Genomic DNA, 23,243 nt, shown 5'->3' with positions numbered 1-23,243 from the left:
TGAGACATAGTCTCACTCTGTCTCCCAGGCTGGAGTGCAGTGGCGTGATCTCAGCTCACTGCAACCTCTGCCTCCTGGGTTCAAGCGATTCCCCTGTCTCAGCCTCCCGAGTAGCTGGGACGACAGGTGCGTGCCATCGTGCAGGGCTAATTTTTTGTATGTTTAGTAGAGACGGGGTTTCACCGTGTCAGTTAGGATGGTCTCCATCTCCTGACTTCATGATCCCCCCCGCCTCGGGCTCCCAAAGTGCTGGGATTATAGGTGTGATAATTTGCCATTTTAACAATTTTTTTTTTTTTTGAGATGGAGTGTCACTCTGTCAACCAGGCTGTTTTTTCAGATGGAGTGTCACTCTGTCAACCAGGCTGGAGTGTAATATCACAGTCTCAGCTCACTGCAACCACCACCTCCCGGGTTCAAACGATTCTCCTGCCTCAGCCTCCTGAGTAGCTGGGAATATAGGCATGTGCCACCACACCGGCTAATTTTTGTATTATTAGGAGAGATGGGGTTTCACCATGTTGGCCAGGCTGGTCTTGAAATCCTGACCTCGTGATCCACCTGCCTCAGCATCCCAAAGTACGGGAGTACCAGCGTGAGCCACCATGTGTGGTCTTAACAATTTTTTAAACATGTACAGTTCTGTGGCATTAAGTACAGTCACAGTTTTGTGCCACCAACCTCAGTATCCATCTCCAGAACTTTGTTTTTCCCCACCTGAAATCCTGTATCCGTTTTATTAACCCCTAGTTCTCCATTTCTTTCAGCCCCTGGCACTCATCATTCTGCCTTCTGTCTATATGCATTTGACTATTCCAGTGATCGTGTATGGAGAATCATACAGTATATGTCACTGACTTATTTCAGTGAGCACCATGTCTTCAGGGTTCATTCGTGTTGTGGCATGTGTCAACTTCCTTTTTAAGGCAGAATAATAGTTCGTGGTATATCTGTACCACCTTGTTTAGTCATTCATCTGCCTGTGAACATTTGGGTTGCTTCCAAATTTTGGCTGTTGTGAGTAATGCTGCTGTGAAGATGGGTGTACAGATACCTGCTCGAGTCTTTCACTTTTTTTTTTTTTTTTTTTTGTGAGGCTAAGTCCTGCTGTGTTGCCTTGGCCAGAGTACAGTGGTACGATCTCAGCTCACTGTGAACTCCACCTTCCAGGCTCAAGTGATTCTTCTGCCACAGCCTCCCAAGTACCTGGGATGACAGGTGCCTGCCACCATGCCTTTGTAATTTTTTTTGTACTTCTAGTAGAGACAGGATTTCACCATGTTCGCCAGGCTGGTCTCAAACTCCTGGCCTCAGGTGATCCGCCCACCTTGGCCTCCCAAAGTGCTGGGATTACAGGTGTGAGCTACCGTGACTGACTTGCTTTCACTTCTTTTAAATCTATACCTAAACAGAGTTGTTGGATTAAATGGTAACTTTAGGTTTAATTTTTTGAGGAACCACCGTACCATTTCCATAGTGGCTGTGTTCCCACTAACAGTGCACAAGTATTCCAGTTTCTCTGTGTCCTTGCCAACGCTTGTTAATTTTTGGTTTTTGCTTTTTGTTTTTATGATAGCACCCTATTAGGTACAAAATAGTATCTCACAGCGCTTGCGATTTGCATTTCCCTAGCGACTAGTGATGTTGAGCAACTTTGCATGTGCCTGAGGGCTATTTGTTTTCTTCTTTGGATAAGTGTCTATTCAAGTCCTTTGTCCACTTTTATATTGGGTTGTTTGGTCTTTTTGTTTTTAAATTGTAGTCTTAATGTTTTTCTGTTCTAAATTTTTTTTTTCCTGTTCTTAATTATTGTAGATTACTTTAGTGTGTTTAAAAAATTCAGTTCCCCCATTTAAAGGCAAACACGTGTAGGTTCAGATTTGAATAATGTTCAGTTAAAATATCAATTCATGGAATAATTCACATGTGTACACTTGTTCAAATCTTTTACTTTTCTCATTTTTATGACTTACAACAGAATAGCACTTTCTGATCCATTTATTCATAGAAACAGTGCTTAGGCATGTATCTATCTGTGCGGCTCCTTTTGTTACTAAAGTAAGGGATTTCCTTTTCTGTTTTTTCCTGGCACATAGGAAATACATGGACTTTATATAATACTTATTTGGTAAGCAGCCTATCAGGTTTATTTAATATTTATACAATAATACTGTACCACTTAAGCTAAATCCTTAAACATGTATATTTAGTGTTAGTGAGAGAATTTGGTCCCTCAAGCTTAATTGGAAGTGAACCTGCAGCCACAGTTTTGAGTATGTAGAATTTATTTCTGTCTTATTAACTTATCACTTCTAGGTTTCCCCTGGTTTTATAATTCCTACTTACTGTAGATAATTACCCTAAAGGTAACTTTCTCTATGTAGTCGAGTTGTATCTAAAGAGCTCAAGTTATAATTACAGTTAGAAGCATATTCTCTGAATTAACTGGGAAAAAGTAAACATGTTCTCATGCCTTTGTATTTTAACTATGTCTGTTAATTTGGCATTTTCTCTTTCTCACTCTAGTAGTTAGTGGCCTTGCTACTTGTGTGCCTTACTGATACATTTCATACCGACCTCAGTAACCTTTTCATTTTCTAGTTAAAATTCTCACTTCTCTAGCCCTGGCAGGTGCTGGTACACTGGCTTCCCATCTTTTTCCCTGACTTCAGTCTTCAGTCAGTTCTGCACATTACTGCCACACAATCAAGTTGTGATGTAAATGCTAAGAAAGCCTCAGTCTCCCCGCCCCCACGTGTCTTCCCACCGTATCCATCCTTAACAGTTAGGGTCTAAAATTATTAGTCTGTCATTCATTACCATCTCTCACCCAATTGTAAACTACCTATTTCTCCAGCCTCACTTTCTTCTTCTTTGCCATGATACCTGTGTTCCTACTAAGCTGTGTAAACTACAGAACAACATATCTTACCATGATGAGACGTGATGTTTTCTCTAGCTTACAGTTTTTACTGAGAACATCTGGTAGTTAATTCTGTGGTTGGGATGTCAAGTGTTTCTGGCTCTGTATATGTTTGAACTTTGTGATTACTTGCAGTTAACTTACTAGGTAAGCACATAAATACTTGTGTAACAGATGCCTTCATGTGAATCCATTGTCTGGATTTTTATTAAGATGATCTGTGTCAGCTGGGCACAGTGGCTCATACCTGTAATCACAGCACTTTGGGAGGCCAAGGCATATGGATCACTTGAGGTCAGGAGTTTGAGATTAGCCTGGTGAAACCCCATTTCTACTAAAAACACAAAAAAGTTAGCTGGGCATGGTGGCGCTGGCCTGTAATCTCAGCTTACTCGGGAGGCTGAGGCAGGAGAATCGCTTGAACTCAGAAGGCACAGGTTGCAGTGAGCCAAAATCGCACCACTGCACTCCAGTCTGGGTGACGGAGTGAGACTCACACACACACAAAAAATTGTATGTGTCTTCTGATATAGGTAGTATAGTAGTCAGGGTTTTGTTGTTGTTGTTGTTGTTAGCAAATTAAAATTCATCTTCAAAACCCATAAATGTTATCAAATATATAGAACAGGAAGTCACCTTTTCAATGCTGAATAGTCTTATGAAAAATATATTAAGGCCAGGCACGGTGGCTCACATGTGTAATCCTAGCACTTTGGGAGAGCAAGGCAGGAGGATCACTTGAGCCCAGGAGTTTGAGACCAGCCAGGGAGACCAGCCAAGCCAACAAGAGTGAGACCCCACCTCTACAAAAATTTAAAGATATATGTTAAAGCTGGATTCCTTTGAATCTAGGTGATAGTTCTCATCTAGAGATGAGAAATTGCTTTGGCAGTTGTTTCTGTGGCTCTGGAAATTGCTCTCATGATTTTACAGGTGTTCCCTGAGTGGCAGGGGACCCACCTTCTTTCCTAGGCCTTCCTTAAAGAATGGAGAAGGCCAAATTGTTGCGGAGAGATTACACTACATACCTGTGAGGGCCCTGGGCACTCTTTCCTGGAGAGTCAATCATTTAAGTGTCAAGACAAAGGACCATCATTCAGGAGTTCATTCTTTGGCTTTCATGTCCAGTCCTAGGAAATATCCCATGAGGATATCGTGAAGAACTTTCCAATAGTAAAGCCGCTGTTTTTATGATAGCTATACAAAGCATCAGTTAAAATATTGATTCTGATTTTTCTTTTAGTACTGTTAAAGAAAGAAAGATTGAAGAATAATGCTTACAGATGAACAGGAATAAAAATGATTATTAGAATCAACTTTATCGATCCAATTTTGTCCTTTCTTGATTTCTTTATTTTGTCCTAGATGTCTTTTCTGATTAAATTTGGCCCCATTGACTTTAATAATATTTAATAGTTTCATTATAACATATGCTCATTGTAAAGTTAAAATCCATATGTAGTAATGTATGTATATAAAGAATGAAGGAAAAATTCTCATTTCTGCATCTTCTCATTTCTTCCTTGTCTCACTCTGCTGTACCTCTTAATAGTCTCACAAAATTGTGGTACAGCCTTTTGTGCTCTTTCAACATATAGGTAAATAAAAACTTCAAATATATAAGTTTTTATTTTCTTAGGGGGCATGCACCATGGAACTTTATTTCTATAATTTTATTTTTGCCTTGGAACCCTCAGCCTACATAATCACAACCCAATTCTGAGTTTTTCTCGAGCCCGCGTAATAATTTCTCAGTGTTCATTTATAATTTGGTCTCCTTCCTTCGTTTCCCACATCTCATGGCTGTAACTGCTCCCCTCAAGTCCTGTTTGTTCATTTCTTTTCTTCCTTTTCATTTCTTTGTCTTCTTTCTTTCCATTCTTTCTTAGAACACCTAACGAGATCTACCCTTTAACACATTTGTAAGTGCACAATACAGTGTTGTTACGCATAGGTTGTGTGTTGTACAGCTCTTCTGTAGGACGTATTCATCCTGCATAACTGGAACCTTGACCCGTTGAACAACTCCCCATTTCCCTTCCCCCAGCCCCTGGCAAGCGCCATTCTACCGTCTTGTTTTTACAGAATAGGATAATATTAACACTATCCTGTCTTTCACTTACTACATCTTTCCATTGACATTTTAGTTTTGCTAGGCATCTTTTACTGATTTTTATTGTTGAATATAGTACACTTACTCAGGTTTTCTGAGGTGGGTGTCTTAGTAAATTGGTTCATTAATGAAGGATTGCTTCAAATCCAGTAGACTGTGTTACTATCTAAGGCAAAGTGGAAGTGTCATTCTTCCGGATTTTCCCTATGTAAAAGATGGTTATAATTATAGAATAAAAACAAATCCGTTGTCTATATGTAAGCCTATGCTAATTGCATGAGCTTAAAATAAACCACTGCGGTCAATAACATCCTGGCAAGCAGATTGTAAATCTTTGTCTTTCACATCTGGGATAAGTTACACAATATGTTATGAACTGGTAAATGTCACCTTTTCAGAACTGTAATTCAGAGAAGTCCAGTATTGATTTCACTGTTTAAGAATTTAGTGTTTGGGTTATTTGCAATCTTTCAATAAACCCAATATTGCTATGTTTTGCTTTTAATACTGCTTATGATGTGTGTATTTTATTGCTTGATATGAATTCCATTTAGAACTACTTTAGGCCAACTTTACCGTGCAGCTAAATGTTGGGACTGTGGGTGAAACAGTTAAATGTCTTTGTCGCATCCACACTGTTTTCAGCATTCTGCTGTAGGCGCTCCTGTCTAGTATGACCTGCAGTTTGAGCTCAGCCTGCCTCCAAGCCTCACACTTCTTTCTTTAGCTGAGATGCTTCTGTTCTGTGGCATGGCCAAGGGAACACTGGGTGGGTGGTTAGGCACGTGGATTCTAGGCCTTACTATCACCGGCTGGGTGTGTGACACGAGTAAGCCATTTAACTACCTCAGTAGTTTGCTCATCAATAAACTGGGATAGTAATAGTCACACACGGTTAAGATTATTCTCATTATCAAAGGAATGAATCTTTTGGTGAAATCGGCATTTATTTCGTATCCTCAGTACTCATTAGTCAAGCGTCATGGTGGAATCAGGAAGACTTTGGTGACAAAAAGTTGGCAGTAGGTGTAGGGGATGGGCCTGGATGGAGGTGATAATGAGATAGGGCGGGTCACGAAAATGATATTTGGGTGCAGAGCTAAGCTTTCCTTTAGTGCAGGCTCTGTGAAGGTACAGGTCTTCTGTAGTAATTCCAAGGCACACTCAGAAATGTCTGCAAACCCAGAATGTGTTTAGAAACAAAGCTATGAGGCATGCATTTCTGAAAAATAAGCTAATTTCCAAAACTTCAGAAGCCTTGGCTGCATTGTTTGATCTGTTACTTGCCAAACCTTGCTTATTAGTTGTGATGATGATGACGACTCATCAGTGTTTTTGCTGAAGGGGCAGCAGTTTGGTAACTTTATAGTTTAAAAATCTGTTTTTCTGTTTCTCCTAAAGCAAGTAAAACTAGTGGCTAAAGATAAATTTTTTAAAACGGGTATTTGCTATCTAGTAGTTGCTAATTATTGTAAAGGATGTAAAGAAGAAAGTTGCTAGCTAATAGACTGAAGAGACATAAGCTTGTAAGCTTGTAAAATGTATTAAGCGTTGAATGCTTCAGTGTAGATGATGGGAGAACACATGATAAAAATGTATGATTTACTACTGGCATTAAAAGAAAAATAAATTATTTGAGAAAACATTTATTAAGGCTCACTCCATGCTAGATCGTTGCCAGTTTCTGAGGATCAGAATTGAATCAGGCGCCCTTCCTGATCTCAAGAACCTTAGAGATGGTCCAAGAGGAATGTGAAGGCAGACACTGTGATAGAAGCAAGCACGTGGCACGAGCAAAAAGCCAGGCATAGTCCATGGTACACAGAGGAGGGTGTCCTGGCAGGATAAGCTCACAAAGAGGTCCTGGTTCTCAACAGTGCTTCAGAAACCTGGCGATCTTGTGAAACTGCAGGCGATTCAGTAGACCTAGGGTGGAGTCACAAATGAGTAGCAAGGGTTTAGAAGAGTATCTTGAGCTGACTTGGCATTCACTGGGCAGAAATAGGGGAGGGGCTAGACGGGAGGCCATTCAGTCAGAAGGATGGGCATAAGCAGAATAATAGAGTGAAATGGCTAGAGAGAAACTAAGGGGGGTGTGTGTGAAGGGGTGGAGGCATGGCCTAAAGGGGAGGAAGTGAGTAGGGTTGCCTTTTATTTATGTCTGTAAAATAAATATTAAATAAAAGGATTGAAGATCAGATCACCATCCTATAGATTGGGGTATCCAATCTTTTGGCTTCCCTGGGCCACGCTGGAGGAAGAAGAATTGTCTTGGGCCACACAGAAAATATGCTAACAATAGCTGATGAGCTTAAAAAAAAAAAAAAAAATTGCAAAAAAAAATCTCATAATGTTCTAAGAGAGTTTATGAATTTGTGCAGGGTCAGCATTTAAAGCTGCCCTGGGCCACATGCCGTAGATAGTGGAGAATCCCAAATTTTAAACCAGGTCATGACCTTAATTTTCACATTCGGGAGAGTAACATGATGGAGTTGGAAGGGATGGAAAGATAAGATTTTAGGAGTGTAATACAGTTGTTTAGGCGACTCCATGAGGGGTTAAATAAAGAATCAAAGAGAGGAAGAAGAGGTCTTTGAAAGGAAATGATGTGCCTAGTGGACTATTACTAGACTAACATGTGATGTGCCCCGGTGTCAGAGAGAAAGTTAGGTTGACTGGAGCAGAGCACACATGGATGTAGAAGAAGGATACAGTAGTGAGGCTGGAGCCGAAGAGGGAGCTTAGTGTGGTCACTTCAAGTGCCAGGCCTGAGGAGCTTCCATGTCTTTCTGTCCATTAGATGAGGTTTTTATGAGTGAAATCACTGGAACAGAGCAATGAGCCTTACTTTCCAGCAGCATTACTTGACTCACTTACAGGGTCCTTAGTGATATGCAACACTGTCATTTTCATCAAAGGTCTTCTTCAACTCTAGATAGTCTTCAGTTAGGTACTACTGGTAGCATTGGGAGATAGTGCTAGAATATATGGGGATCTGGGGAAGAAAAGACGATTCCAATGGTTTGAAGCTGGAAAAAAATTAAAAATAGGGCAGGGTGGCTCACACCTGTAATTCCAGCACTTTGGGAGGCTGAGGCAGGAGGATTGCTTAAGGCCAGAAGTTTGAGACCAGCCTGGGCAACAAAGCAAAGATTCCCTCTCTACAAAAAGTTTTTTTTTTTTTTTTTTTTAAATAAAACAGTGGAGCTACAATTAGCATAATCAGGAGCATGTCAGTCCAAGATGAAAATTTAAAGTACACTAAGTACTTTGAAACATGAATAGCCTTGGGATTCAGAAGGAAAATGGGGCTGCACATGAAAATATGAGTTTCGTCTGCACAGGATGATGGTTAGAGGAAAGTAAAGAAGATAGATTCTCCAAGAGAATGGGTGTGGGGAGAGTTGTGAGCAAAAGATAGAACTTGGGAAATGCCCATATTTAGGTAGCAGATGTGAGCACGAGGAGATTGTAGTTACAGAGATGCCAGAGGATATGAAGCCTGTATATTTATTTCACTGATAAGTGGAAGCATTTTTATTGCAAGAAAGAGTTAGAAATTTGAGTGAAGATCTTTTAAGTTTGGCAGATAAACTATGCGGAGAGTAAAGAAGAAAAGATGAGAGCAAGAAAAAGAAACTTAATAGTATAGCACCACCTGGTGTTAAAACACTAGGCATTTTTCAAATAAAATTTTTTCTTTCAAATTGCATTTTTCTTCCTGTTTGGGTAGTTTAAAAATTTTCCACTAACTTTTTATATGATAGCCTTTTGTGCTAATGGAATAACTGTTTTTTTAGTCAACAGTATGGGAGGTCATATCAATTTGTTTATTCTTTGATTTCAGTTTTGCCAGAAGCTGTTTTCTCATGACTCTTCAGACTGATCTTCTACTTCAGAGAACATGTGCGAGCTAATTACTTTAGGAGACAGGGTTACTGCCACACTTCTCATATCCTAATTGCCTCATCACTTCTGCTCTCTTGCCTCTAAATGATCAAAAATAAACATGTCTGCGTGAAGCTTTCATCTTTCATCTGAAGTTACATGATTGCGAATATTCATTTTGTGTTTTGACTTTGTTGTTAGTGCAGAAGTTTGAGTTTACAGGCTTAAAAAGTGCCAGCTTGCAAGACGAATGGCAATGGAAACTTTTTTTTTTTTTTTTTTAATCCCAAGGAAAACCTACATCCTTGAAAACAGCACAGTCGTCATGGGTGAATTTGCCTAGACTACTTCCTAAATCTAAAGCATCTTTGAAAAGTTCTGCGCTGCGGAGGACAGGAAGCACCCCCTCAATAGCCAGCACCCACAGTGAGCTGAGCACTTACAGCAACAATTGTAAGTCAACTTGGTATCACACTTTGGGGATTGTTGAAACAGTCATTACATGAAAAACTAATGCTCTGCAAATAATTAGAATTTTTGTTTCTGGGGTTTCAGGAAAAATATGCATGCTGCTTCCCTGGAGTTGCTCTGAAAGTTTGGCAGAAAGAACAAAATTCTTTGAAAAACACTCTTGAAATAATTGTGTGTTAAAGTGTATTTTTGCATGAAGGATTCTAAAGTGCACTGCCTGAAGTGTTGGTGTTTTGGGGATTTGAGAGTAGCAGCCCAGGGGATTTGTACTCTAACTGGAATCAGAAAAAAGGTTACTTCAGTTTTATTTACTTTGCAAAAGACTATCTCTTATGGATATGTGTTGTAATCTTTAACTTTGGCTGCTAGAGTTTGTATAATATGACTAATATAACTTGAAGCCTAATTCTAAAAAATTTAAACTCAGGAGAATTGTGTTAAAGTTTTCAGTTAATATGAGTTCTATTTTCTGTGTATAAAGGAGTGAATTTACTAAGATACCTCTTTCATTCCAGAGATGTATTTGGACTTGGTTCTTATTTTCTCATTTCCTTTTTTGTGTTTCCCCACAAAATAATTCATAAATTTAAGCCATTTTGCAGTGCCTGCTGTGCATGGACACCATGATAGTCACAGTGAGGGACATGGGATATAAAATAAACGATCCTTATTCTAAAAAATAGTTGAAGAGAAAAAGAAGGTATTTCTGTGAATGATGAGAATACCGATAAAACCAGACACAAGGGTGTGGAGAGGGACGGCAAACTGATCTCTTGAGTTTGACTGATCAATTTCCTCTTCTGGGTTAGGAGCTGGGGACAAAGTGGAATAATGCTCATGGGGCTCTTCTGGGTGTGGAGCAGTATTTTAGGATGACCATATATGCTTCTAGTTTTTGCTCTCAAGTAACTTCTGTTACCCTAATTTTTATATATGAGGTGACTGAGGCTCAGAGATGTCACTGGTCCAAAGTCACACAGCAGGTATGTCAGGGAATTAAGAATGCATTTTTTTGTAGAGAAGGCATTGAATTAATGACCGAATTAATGAGCATATTTCTGACGGGTCACCTAGCAGCAGTAGCTGAGAGTAAGTGGTTGCATACCCTGGCACTTCAGAAATATTGGATATGTGACTTAAAATTAAACAAGATTATGATCAGCTTATTGTTTGAATTTTGAAGCTGTGGCACAAAATCAGGCTTGCATGTAAGAGAGAACTCTGAATTTGAAAAGGTAATTCACATGTGTATTATTTTAAGTTAATTTCACTCTAGCTCTGTCTTGTCATGCAGTTTTAAAAACAAACTGTCAAAACAGAATCACCAACATGCTCTGGAAAAACTGTTGTGGCAACAGAATTTGTGGCACTTGAAGCAGACACATCTGTAGCCCCGCATTTTGTCGACATCCATGTTGACTTGGCCACCGTTTCCGTACCGTGTCTGATGCTCCTGAGGAGGTTGTAAAATGCTTTTGTCCATTCCTTTTTGTCTTTTAACAAAGGAGTTTACCATACACCCACAGAGCCTGTCTAGTGACGATGTGTTCCTGTTGCGGATTAAGCATTCAAATCAATGAGTCTCTTTCTTAGTTTGATTTGCTAGCTGGTTTAATCTGTTTTGTGTAGTGCCTTGGAGCTTACACATTTTTTTCTTCCTCCATTCTAATTCACTAAGAGCAAGCATGAGGGATATGAGAGTGAACATGGCTGCAGTTTTTCCTGCTTAAGCTTGCTTTGATCCTTTTAAATGACTGTACCAGGAGGATTTCGCAGTTGTACAGAAACTGATATTTCTTCAAAAATCTTTATCAATTCTACACTCACCCCACCGGCTGGTTCAGAGAGGCACTATGATGGTACCTTATTGACACTGCTGGTCGTGGGATCGTACAGCCTTTGTATAATTCCTTTGTTAGCCACGTTTACGGGGAAAAAAAGTAGGTCGACGATTTCTGGTTTCTTTTCTTTGTAAGCATGCTTAAATTTTTATTCAATAAATTGATTAGAATGTTTTGACTGCTATTTTTGTAACTTGTAATTTATGGTGATTGTAGTATATGGGGGCATTTTTATGTATGTTTAAGATGTGAATGCTTCTGTGTAGAACTGATCCTATTGTCTCTTTTACGTGTTTTGGCACTCTTAATATAATTCAGCAGCATCGTTGATGTTCTGGCACATGAAATTATCCTGTTATCAAAGACTATTTGGTGGTTTAATTTCTTCTTAAATAACTAGTTTTTGTATGTATGTAGTTGGTAGTTGTGCAAGTATAGAAAAACACTTTTCTAAAATTAAAATGGGAAGATCACATCTTTATTTTTCTAAGTTGTACCTGAAAGTATTTAACATGTACTTTTAAAGACTATCAAAACATGAAAAAAATTATTTTGTGCTGAATTTTCCTGCTTCTGATAATGGATGGTCGTCTTAAGAATTCGCTTTCTCTTTTGATCAGTGTTCTGATTTATATTGGCTTAAGTATTTGAATCCCTTTAATGAATATTGGTTTCTTGCTTTGTCTGCTTGTTTCTTTGTGATGTGATATTATTAATGGCATCATTTAAGAACTTCTGATAAAACACAGTGCTGCTGTAAAATTTAGCATTGGGTTCTCGGAACTTTGGAATCCTATAGAAATAATGTTACTAAGTTTTTCAAATGACTGAATGAAAACATGTAAGGCAATAAATTCTTATTTGGGAATTTTAGTAGGTTCTTTTGTGTGTGTTCTTTTAGGTGTTGAAAATTTCAAAGTTATGATATTGATCCTTTTGGATATTAATGTAAAACATTTCACAGTGGTTTCTATACCCAATGTGCTCATTTATAGAGGTTAAACATTATAAGCTCTTTCATACTCAGATACCTGACATCCAGTTTTTAAGATCATTAAAGTAACTGGATAAAAATAAATGATATATTGTAGATTAGGAACAGAAGTGAAGGTTTGGGGACTATTGTGCAATCTAGAAGGAGGTCCTGGGAGAGTGTATAATTTTGCCATGTTAGCAGGAAAATAAAGTCCAAAGACTTCACTTCCCCTTCGACTTTGGCCACAAAACCATGTTTTTTTTTGACAGCCAGATGGTGAGGGGAAATATAAGAGATGCAGACCAAAGCTATTTGCATTCTCCTGGAAATGGAACAGAAGGAGACTGAATAAAAGAAATGGAGTGCTCTTTCCCTTCACCTTCACGGCCAGCCCTGGCTTAAGGGGGGGTGTGACATGTAGAAAAGGGCACTCACCTTGGACCCACCTTAGGTTTCGTGTGTGTGTGTGTGTGTGTGTGTGTCTGTGTGTGTGTGTGTGTGATGGAGTTTCACTCTTGTCGCCCAGACTGGAGTGCAGTGGTATGATCTCGGCTCACTGCAACCTCTGCTTCCTGGGTTCAAGCAATTCTCCTGCCTCAGCCTCCCAAGTAGTTGGGATTACAGGCATGCACCATCATGCCCAGCTAGTTTTTTTATTTTTAGTAGAGATGGGGTTTCATCATGTTAGCCAGGCTGGTCTCGAACTCTTGACCGCAAGCGATCTGTTCACTTCAGCCTCCCAAAGTACTGGGTTACAGGCATGAGCCACCGTGTCTGGCCCCACTTTAGTTTTGCTACTGACTCTGTGAAGTTTCTCTTCTCTTAGCCTCCATGTTCTCCTCTGATCGATGACAAGGGAGGACTGGATCATCTTCAAAATCCTTGCAGCAACAAATGTCTCTGGCCCTTTTCACTGCAGTAAGACAGGGCCTAATTGTTTGGCAGGATGGTGTTTTGAGTTGTTCAGGTGATTAAGCTGGGAAAGAATAGGGTGGCTCTTATTTACCTTTAGTTGTTTTTTTTTTTTTTTTTTCCCTCTCACAACAGGAATGACAAGTGAGTATTGTCTTACCTGCCAACACTGGTTAGTTGATAAGAATTCACCTATATTACGGTGTCAGTTGTTTCTCAGGCTGCTTCCAGGTTCAGGGAGAAAGTTTTGTGTTCAAGTAGGGATGTCTGCCGTGGGTGAGGCCAAATGGGGACCAGGCAGTAGATTCTTTAGTCTCTACATCACAAAACATGTCCGTACAAATGGACTGTTTATGAAGGAAATATCCAGACCACTGTTAACTTTGTTCTCGTGCTTTCTCTTTTCTTGTTTTCTTAGGGTGCGTGTGAGACGTTCTTGTTGTTGTATAGTTGAGTGATCTTGCTTTTGAAATTCAAAAGCTTAGTTTTCAGTAGGTCTTTGGTTTTAAGCCAGGTGGGCAGATGATCTGGCACAGTGGGGAGTGTTAAACTGATTCACATAAAATTCAAAAATGAACAGAATGTTGGCTCTGTGTATATATACATGATGTTATAAAAGCTAATTTTCACTAGGTGTTAGAATGTACTATGAATGTTAGTTTGCAGATAGAAGTCTGGAACAATGAGAAGTTTTTTTTTTTTTTTGAGACAGTCTTGCCCTGTCACCCAGGCTGGAGTGCAGTGGCACAGTCTTGGTTCACTGCAACCTTCAGCCTCGCGGATTCAAGCAATTCTCCCACCTCAGCCTCCTGAGTAGCTGGGATTACAGGTGTACACCACCATGTCTGGCTAATTTTTGTATTTTAAGTAGAGACAGGGTTTTGTCAGGTTGGCCAGGCTGGTCTCGAACTCCTGGCCCCAAGTGACCCACCCACCTCGACCTTTCATAGTGCTGGGATTACAGGTATAAGCTAGGATTACAGGTGTGAGCCACTGTGCCAAGCCTGAGAAGCACTTTTCTAATAGGAAAATCATTTCTTTTGCTTGGGCTTTTTTGAGAATATCTGTTCACTTTTCCTTTTATACTCAACAGCTCCTTTATTTCACTTGAACCACACTTTGGCCATGGGGAAATGAAGTTAAGGATTCCAGAAAATCTATTATCCTGGCATAATTGAGATAGTTAGAACCAAAGATGACAAAGGGGCACTTTTGTTTTTTGTTTGTTAAGATGGAGTTTTGCTCTCGTTGCCCAGGCTGGAGTGCAATGGCACTATCTCAGCTCACCACTGCCGCCACCTCCTGGGTTCAAGTGATTCTCCTGCCTCAGCCTCCCAAGTAGCTAAGATTACAGGCATGCAACACCATGCCCAGTTAATTTTCTGTTTTCAGTAGAGACAGGTTTCTCCATGTTGGTTGGGCTGGTCTTGAACTCCTTAGGTGATCCACCCGCCTGGGGCCCCAAAGTAGTGGGATTACAGACATAAGCCACCTGGCCTGACCCAAAGAGTCAGTTTTAAACTGCATAACAGATCAGGTTGAGAAATAGGTGGCCACATGGGGAATTTTACATATTGTCTCTCCAGACCAACTATCTTTAGTGCCCACGGCTCTTTAGAACAGTGTCTTTAGGGTGATTTGAGGATGCATCCAGCCTCAGTGGGACTGAATGCCACGGTCAGTTGGGCCCCTGTGAAAGCGAATGTACTGTCTATTCCCTTTCCCGATATGCAGACCCTTGTTATTCATAGACAGGTGGTTCAGCACAGCTAGGCAGTGGCCAAGTCAGCACCAGAACTTGGATATTTTATATCCTGTTCCATTGCTTGAAACTATTATGCATCTTTTATATTGGAACTGTTGCCACTGAGGACTTTATTGTTTGGATATAATGACTCTGGGCAAAGGAAAATTTAGATAGCATCAGGATACCCAGCCAGTTGCCATGTTAGGAATGGAACTAGAGGGCAGGGGAAATACTTGAGCATCCTGCCTCATGATGATACACATCCTTCAAGTTGGGGTTTACTAGAAAGCAGTGGGCCAGCCTAGAGTACAGTGAGTAGAGAGATTGAGAGAGAGATATTAAGCGTTAGTTATGCAGATATGTTCAGTTCAGTATAGTTTGTGCCTGCCATTTGGAAGGCAGAAAGCATGTACAATCGTCGATGATCATAGGGTATGTGAATAAATACCTTGTACATATAGCTTTCATGTAAATGCGTATAAAATGTAAATACATGTGTGTTTGTACCTGAGTCGAAGCAGACATTTTATCCTTGCAGTATGGATTCTGACTTCCTTTTCTGTGTTACGAAGTTGGTAGGTCTGCTGCTGGATTGATTGAGGGTTGTATTGAGTCTGAAAAGTGGCATTGAGACCACTGGTTTCCAGCACCTCCTATTCTGCATTTGACAGTGAGCCAAGGGACAGGAGTATCAGGCCTCATGAGAAATGTGTCTTTTAGTGAGAAACCTTTTTACTGATCTCTTCATGAACTGCAGGCCTTTGTGTCTAAAGTTTACAAAAGCATGAATTTAGAATCACACAATTTCATATTAGGTTTGTAAATTGAACTCAGTTTAATTTTGTTTTGTTTTTGAGATAGAATCTTGCTCTGTTGCCAGGCTGGAGTGCAGTGGTGCCATCTCAGCTTACTGCAACCTCCGCCTCCTGGGTTCAAGTGATACTCCTGTCTCAGCCTCCCAAGTGCCTGGCACTACAGGCATGCGCCACCATGCCCAGCTAATTTTTATATTTTAGTAGAGACGGGGTTTCAGCATGTTGGCCAGGATGGTCACAATCTCTTGACCTCCTGATCCACCCACCTTGGCGTCCCAAAGTACTGGGATTACAGGCATGAGCCACCATGCCCGGCCACTCAGTTTAATTTTTAAAATATGAATAAGTGACTTATTTGTTGCTGAATGTAATAACATATGGCTTCAAGAAAAGTAAGACTAAAACCAGACTGTTAAAATTCCATGGTCAAACTCTCTAATTTTGTTTGTTGGATTTGATTCAGCAAAAGCTAAAATGCTAATTGAAACCCAATATCCATTTTGTATAAACATCTAAAAAGGGTTCTGTTGAATGTTAAAATAGCAGAATCTTTAATACTATCATTCCTGTTAGCTTCCTGTCAACTTTGGAAATACCAGGTCTCTAGGTTCTAGCGAAGGTGAGAGCTGGAGAAAAGGACAGGAAGTTGACAGAATTTTCTCAGCAGGAGGAAAAGCTCTGTGTTGATTTGACCTAATATTAGGAATGGTATTTGGGCACAAGAACAATTAACAGATGGCTCATTGTACAGGGACTGGGTGTGGATTAGGGAAAATAATAGCATGCTTGTGCAAAGTTTGACTGTGATGCGTCTAAGCACTATTGTGGCAGTTGGAATAATTTAGTATAGCGAAAAATTTCTAGCCGTCTACTTATACTGTGTTTGTAAACAAGGTAGGCATCTTAACCCTTTGCTAAATGAGTGAAGTGAGAAAAGGGGTCAGAGTTGTTAATGAAGAAATGTATAAGTGTTGAATAGTAGAATAAAATTGGGTGCTTAGAATTGGATACTGATATTGTTTAGAAACAAATCCAGTCTGGGTTGGTGGGGGGTGGAAATTTTTACACATAATATAAAAGACAGTTTTTGTTATTCAAGTGAGATTCCCTTTTATGTTTTTGCTTTGAAGCAAACTTTCTTTGTTCAGGGAAGAAGTTGGCATTTTAGCTCCTTGCTGCAGCAGTGAGGATTTGAACCCGATCTCATCCTCTCATCCTTATAGCTACCAAGTAGTCTGTATGTTACTGTTCTGTCATTAAGTAGCTGGCTGCGTGAATTCTTCCTCGTCCCCATGGAGATGGGTGCTCTTCCTAGCTGCACCTGGGGCATCCTTGTTACATTGCATGAATGGCCGTATTGTTTCTTCCCCAACTTTTATCTGGGATGAAAGCTGAACTGGACAAGATGCATAACTTGGACTGTGCCAGGCAAAACAGGATGTCTGGTCACTGTGATTGCAGCCTTTATTTCACATCCCTGAGCACATAAGTTACCTGTTATCCACGCTGTCCTCACATCGTTCAGTCATGACTGCCGGTCATAGGTGTTTATTGAGCATGTGTTGATTCAAGGACAAAGGAATAAATTTGGAAGGTCAAAACTGTATTTATATAATAAAATGTTCTTTTCTGTTTTATTACAGCGAGTAATGCTGCTGTCATCAAATATGAGGAGAAACCTCCAAAACCAGCATTTCAAAATGGTTCCTCAGGATCCTTTTATTTGAAGCCTTTGATATCCAGGGCTCATGTTCACTTGCTGAAAACTCCTCCAAAAGGTATGGTCCTCACTGTGGTTAGAAGAGGGAGGGCAAGATGCTTAAAGTTCTTGGCTTGTAGAAAGTTAAATTTTAACAATTAGGTTTATGGTATATTTAACAATGCTTAAAAATGTGTTAAGAGATATGTTTTTGCACTGAGAAAATTGTTCTGAGAGTCGGTAAGTTCTACAGTTAAAAATCATGACATATAAATCAGCAGGCAGAACAAAGGCATAAAGTAAGAATAACAGAACTTGTAGAGTTAAGTTATTCTAAGATAGTGCTCTAGGAGAGTGACATGGGAGTAGAAATGCATGATTTACTTTTCGTCAGGGTAGATGTTTCATGTTTATTATTGTACTTGTGTCTCGTGTCTTTGGTCCAAGACCGTGTTCTTCCTCTAAATATTCTTTTTTTTTTTTTTTTTTTTTTTTTTTTTTTTTTTTTTTTTTTTTTTTTTTTTTNTTTTTTTGAGACGGAGTCTTGCTCTGTCCAGGCTGGAGTGCAGTGGCACGATCTTGGCTCACAGCAACCTCTGCCTCCCGGTTCAAGCGATTCTCCTGCCTCAGCCTCCCAAGTAACTGGGACTACAGGCATGCGTCACCACACCAGCTAATTTCTGTATTTTTAGAAGAGATGGGGTTTCACCATGTTGGCCAGGATGGTCTTGATCTCTTGACCTTGTGATCTGCCCACCTCAACCTCCCAAAGTGCCAGGACTACAGTCATGAGACACCATGCCTGGCCCTACATGGTCTTTATCTCTATTCCTTCTTTTATCACTCACTTCGTATTTACTGTGACTATTAAAAGTAACTTTCAGGTTTACAAAATATGTGATATATACTTGATGTGCAGTGTTTTCATGCAGCTTTGTCAAAGCACATCAGAAGTCTGCTTTATGCCACACACGGTGGCTCACACCTGTAATCCCAGCACTTCAGGAGGCCAAGACAGGTGAACCACTTGAGGTCAGGAACTCAAGACCAGCCTGGCCAAGATGGTGAAACCCCATCTCTACTAAAAATAAAAAAATTAGCTGGGCGTGGTGGTGTGTACCTTTAGTCCCAGCTACTTGGGAGGCTGAGGCACAAGAATCGCTTGAACCCAGGAGGCAGAGGTTGCAGCAAGCTGAGATTGCTGCACTGCACTCCTGCCTGGGCGACAGAGTGAGATTCTGTCACAAAAAAAAAGAAAAAAAAACAAACAAAAAAAAAACTGTCTTCGTGCTTAGTGAACTAAAGCTTAACCGAAGCCTGAGAGAATAATTATGAATGAGAAACTTGACCTATAAAATGAGACCCTCATTTATGTTAGAGAATTTGGAAAACACAGAAACATACAAATTGCTGTCACATTTCCTTCTGACTTTTTTTCCTCTGCATATATATGTGTTTTGTTTTTACTCCAGCAAAACTGGGGTAATAATGAATATACTCTTCTGTATCTTGCTTTTTATTAAGTTGGTGGTATATCATGAAAGCTTGTTCACTTTAAACAGCTATGCAGCAGTCTACTGTTTGCAAATTCTATGGTTGTAGAAGTTGTCAGAAGTTGTCCACTATGAAGTGGACTTTGCTTGGGGTGTATTAGTACTGAAATGAACCTCTTCAAATGTGAGTGATAGTTCATTGTTTCAGATTTTAGTTACTTATGGATATCCCAGAAGGAGAAATTACTGGGTTAACCTGTCTGAAACAGTCTTCGGATTGTTACTAAGTAACCTTCTAAAAGATGTTACGCTGTCACAGCATCCTTCTTAACATGTGTCTGTCTCTGTGAGTGTGTGTTTAAAGCGTCATGTGGTACTTGAGGTTGGTGAATGTAAGTACCTTTTCTTTGTATGGAATAGAAAAGAAAATAGGCATGAATTTTAGGAGTACGTTGAATTTTTCAGTGTGCAGCAGGTTGTCATTTGTCTAATGACTTAATAAAATTTCGGAGGCATCAAATGACCTTTTGCTGGGTTGACATTAAGATGGAAAACTGTGGTTTTTATTGATGATGATAAAGCCCCATGGTCCACACAGCAGTAACAAAGTTAATGCTATTGAACTTCGATACTAAAATAACTTTCAGAGAATGAGATTCCATGAACAGCTTTGTAGAACAGGGGACTGAGAATTCTAAAATGCCTCACTATTGAATGTATAGGCTTTTTGTGTCAGAGCGGTTTTACTTGAGTGGGATTCAGTACTTCCCATTGATAAGAGCCACATATTTTAAGAAATTTTCATCTCTGTAAAATTTCAGATAGAACATGGCAGCTGTTCTAACTAGTATTTGCAGATGATTATGTGCTAGAGATGACTATTTCATGTAAAGTAGAAGCGCTCATAGATTTCTTATAGATACATAGAGGTAAAGGCTGAGTGTTGTGGCTCACACCTCTAATGCCAGCACTTTGGGAGGCTGAGGTGGGTGGATCACTTGAGGTCAGGAGTTTGAGACCAGCCTGGCCAACATGGTGAAACCCCATCTCTACTAAAAATACAAAAGAATTAGCTGGATGTGGTGGTATGCTCCTGAAGGCTCTTGAAGTCCCAGCTACTCTGGAGGCTGAGGTGGGATAATGGTTTTAACCTGGGAGGCAGAGGTTGCAGTGAGCCAAGATTGTGCCACTGCACTCCAGCCTGGGCAACATGACGAGACCCTGTCTCAAAAAAACAAAGAAAGAAAGAAAGAAAGAAAGAAAAAAACCACTCCTGATGTTTATATTGTATCAGTTTGGCAGCAAAGCTTATATTTTTCTTCATAGCTGAATAGAAATGGGTAGTTTTGGAAAGTGATTATCCTTCATGAAGTCTGACCCCTGCTCTGCCGGCATGAGAATAGTGTTAATGTGCACAGTAAATGTGTGGATTCAGTGCTGTTAAAACTTGAACCTCAGCTCTTCTTGATTGAAAAAATACTGTGGCTTTTCCTATTAAAGCTGATCCTATTTAATTTGTGATGATAACTTCATATCATTCTTCAACATTTTGATGTTACGTGGAATATCATCTTATATTTAAAACGCACTTGACAAAAGTTGATTGACTCTCAGTGGTATTTCCCACCTGGAACCTGAAATTTAGAGATAGTTTTTGAAAATAATTCTTATCAACATGGTTTGTTTTTGTGTGATATGTCAAATAAAACATGTATTTTACATATATTTCTTTTATATCTTAGGTCCTTCGAGAAAAAATTTCTTAACAGCTCTTAATGCAGGTAAGTGACCACTTTATGGATGGGGATAAAAAGAATCCTTTTGTAAAATCACATTATTTCAGATATTTATTTACAGTGATTTTTTTTTCACTAGTGTGCTTATAAATAGAATTTCCTATTTGAGATGTAAACATAAGTTTTTATGATGGGCCACATAGCATTAAAATATGGTAAGCATGATTGGCCATCTGATGTATAAAAGGACATTTTATTACTAACAGATAATTATAGTGTTTTAAAAAATGATCTTGTTAATGTGGTCTAAATGAAATGGAAAATTTACTTCTCCCAAGATAAATGCTCTTTTGAAAGTGGATATTCCTTAATTGCTAAGTGGTGTCAAGATTTGGTTTTAGCACCTCTTCACAGTTCAGCAGCCTGTATTTTTTTTTTTTTTTTTTTTTTTTTTTTATGTTCTGGGTTACATGTACAGGTCGTGCAGGGTTGTTGCATAGGTGCATACGTAACCAGGTGGTTTGCTGCCCCTAAGCAGCCTATATTTTTATGTCCTTTTCACACTTTCATTGGACTTAATTCCCAAGATAGCCTGCAGCCTCCACTATTTGAACCACAACTGAGAATCCAAAACTTTGTCTCTCAAGAAGCCATAAAAGTTTTCACAAAATATCTTCGCTACAATTCCCATACTTTAGATAGACAGACAGACAGAGGTATAGGCCGAGCGTGGTGGCTCACACCTGTAATGTCAGCACTTTGGGAGGCCAAGGTGGGTAGATCACTTGAGGTCAGGAGTTTGAGATGAGCCTGGCCAACATGGTGAAACCCTATCTCTACTAAAAATACAAAAGAATTAGCCGGATGTGGTGGTACGCTCTTGACATCCCAGCTACTCAGAAGGCTGAGGCGGACTAATCACTTTAACCTGGGAGGCGGAGGTTGCAGTAAGCCAGAATTGTGCCACTGCACTCCAGCCTAGGCAACACAGTGAGACCCTGTCCCAAAGAAAAAAAAAAAAAGATCGACCAATCTCTCTAGATACATGGATGGATGAATGGATGGACAGAGAGAGAGAGAGAGATGAGGTCTCCCATGCACTGCCTGCATTGTCTTATTTTATATGCAGTGATAAAACAGTTATATGACTTCTAAATCTATGGCAGATTAGAAGAACAAATCAGAAGAAAAGAAGGTACAGCATCTCTCATTTTCTTGATCCTCGCAAATGTATTTTTTGCAAGTCTACCAGTACCATTGTTTCAACAGCAGTTGCTGACTTCATGTGTGTGTGTCCAATTTTGGTAATTCTCACAATATTTTAAGCTTTTTTATTACTATGTCTGTAATGGTGATCTGTAATCAGTGATCTTTGATGTTACTGTTGATTGTTTGGGGATACCACGGACGATGCCCATGTAAGACAGTGAACCCAACTGATATGGCCACTGACTGGTCCCTCTTCCATCTCTCTCCCTTTCCTTATGCCTCCTCATTCCCTGAGACACAGTAATATTGAAATTAACCAGTTAATAACCCTATAATGACCTCTAAATATTCAAGTGAAGGAAAAGTTGTATGTCTCTCACTTTAAAAGATGGAAATGATTAAGTTTAGTGAGGAGGGCATGTTGAAAGCCAAGACAGGCCAGAAGCCAGGCCTCCTGTGCCAAGCAGTTAGCCAAGTTGTAAATGAAAAGGAAACATTCTTGAAGAAAATTAAAAGTGCTACTCTAGTGAACACACAAATAAGAAAGCAAAACAGACTCCTGGCACAGAGAAAGTTGGAGTGATCTGACCAGAAGATTAAACCAGCTGCAACTTTCACTTCAGCCAAAGCCTAATCTAGAATGAGACCGTAACTCTCCTCAGTTGTATGAAAGCTGAGAGAGGTTAGGAAACTACAGAAAAAAAGTTGGAAGCTAGAAGAGGTTGGTTTATGAGGTTTAAGGAAACTCTCCGTAACGTAAGGGTACAAGGTGAAGCAGCAGGTGCTGATGTGGAAGCTGCAGCAAGCTATCCAGAAGATCCAGCTGGGATAATTGATAAAGGTGGCTACAAGAAACAACAGACTTTCAGCCTCAGACTTAAAGAAGAGGCTACTTACAACTTTCACAGGAAAACAGGAGAAGTCAATGCCTGGCTTCAAAGAACAAGCTGACTGCCATATTAGGAGCTATTACATCTGGTAATTTGAAGTTGAAGCCAGTGCTGGCTTACCATTCTGGAAATTCTGTGGCCCTTAAAAATTATGTGAAATCTACTCTCCCTGTGCTCTATAAATGAAACAACAAAGCCTGGATGACAGCATAATTGTTTACAGCATGGTTTCCTGAATATTAAGCCCATTGTTAAGACCTACAACTCAGAAAAAGATTTCTTTTGAAATATTACTGCTGCCTGACAGTGCACCTGGTCACACAAGAACTCTGATGGAGATGTACAGGAAGATGAACGTTGTTTTCACACCTGCTAACGTAGCATCCATTTTGCAGCCCATGGATCAAGGGGTAATTTTTACTTTCAGGTCTTACTATTTAAGAAATACATTGTATAAGACTAGCTGCCATAGATACTGATTCCTCTAATGGAACTGTGCAAAGTCAATTAGAAACCATCTGAAACTGGTT

At 39.7% G+C, this 23,243-nt stretch overlaps 1 protein-coding gene across 6 annotated transcripts in view; it reads left to right on the top strand.

The window, feature by feature from the left end:
• Positions 1-23,243, top strand: part of MTUS1 (microtubule associated scaffold protein 1) — a 156,502-nt gene that overhangs the window by 68,892 nt on the left and 64,367 nt on the right. For 3 of the 6 annotated variants that reach the window (XM_017539641.2, XM_037742409.1, XM_017539642.2), the window contains 3 exons: positions 9,216-9,377; positions 17,330-17,464; positions 20,621-20,659. In XM_017539641.2, the coding sequence (XP_017395130.1) occupies positions 9,216-9,377; positions 17,330-17,464; positions 20,621-20,659 (336 nt within the window). Of the gene's footprint in view, positions 1-9,215; positions 9,378-10,835; positions 11,336-17,329; positions 17,465-20,620; positions 20,660-23,243 lie in introns of those variants that run through there. The other 3 variants (XM_017539643.2, XM_017539644.2, XM_017539645.2) reach the window with 2 other exon arrangements.

This window comes from Cebus imitator, unplaced genomic scaffold (genome assembly GCF_001604975.1).
Source record: "Cebus imitator isolate Cc_AM_T3 unplaced genomic scaffold, Cebus_imitator-1.0 Scaffold120, whole genome shotgun sequence".
NCBI classification, from domain to species: Eukaryota; Metazoa; Chordata; class Mammalia; order Primates; family Cebidae; genus Cebus; species Cebus imitator.
This window is presented reverse-complemented; position numbering and strand designations above follow the sequence as displayed.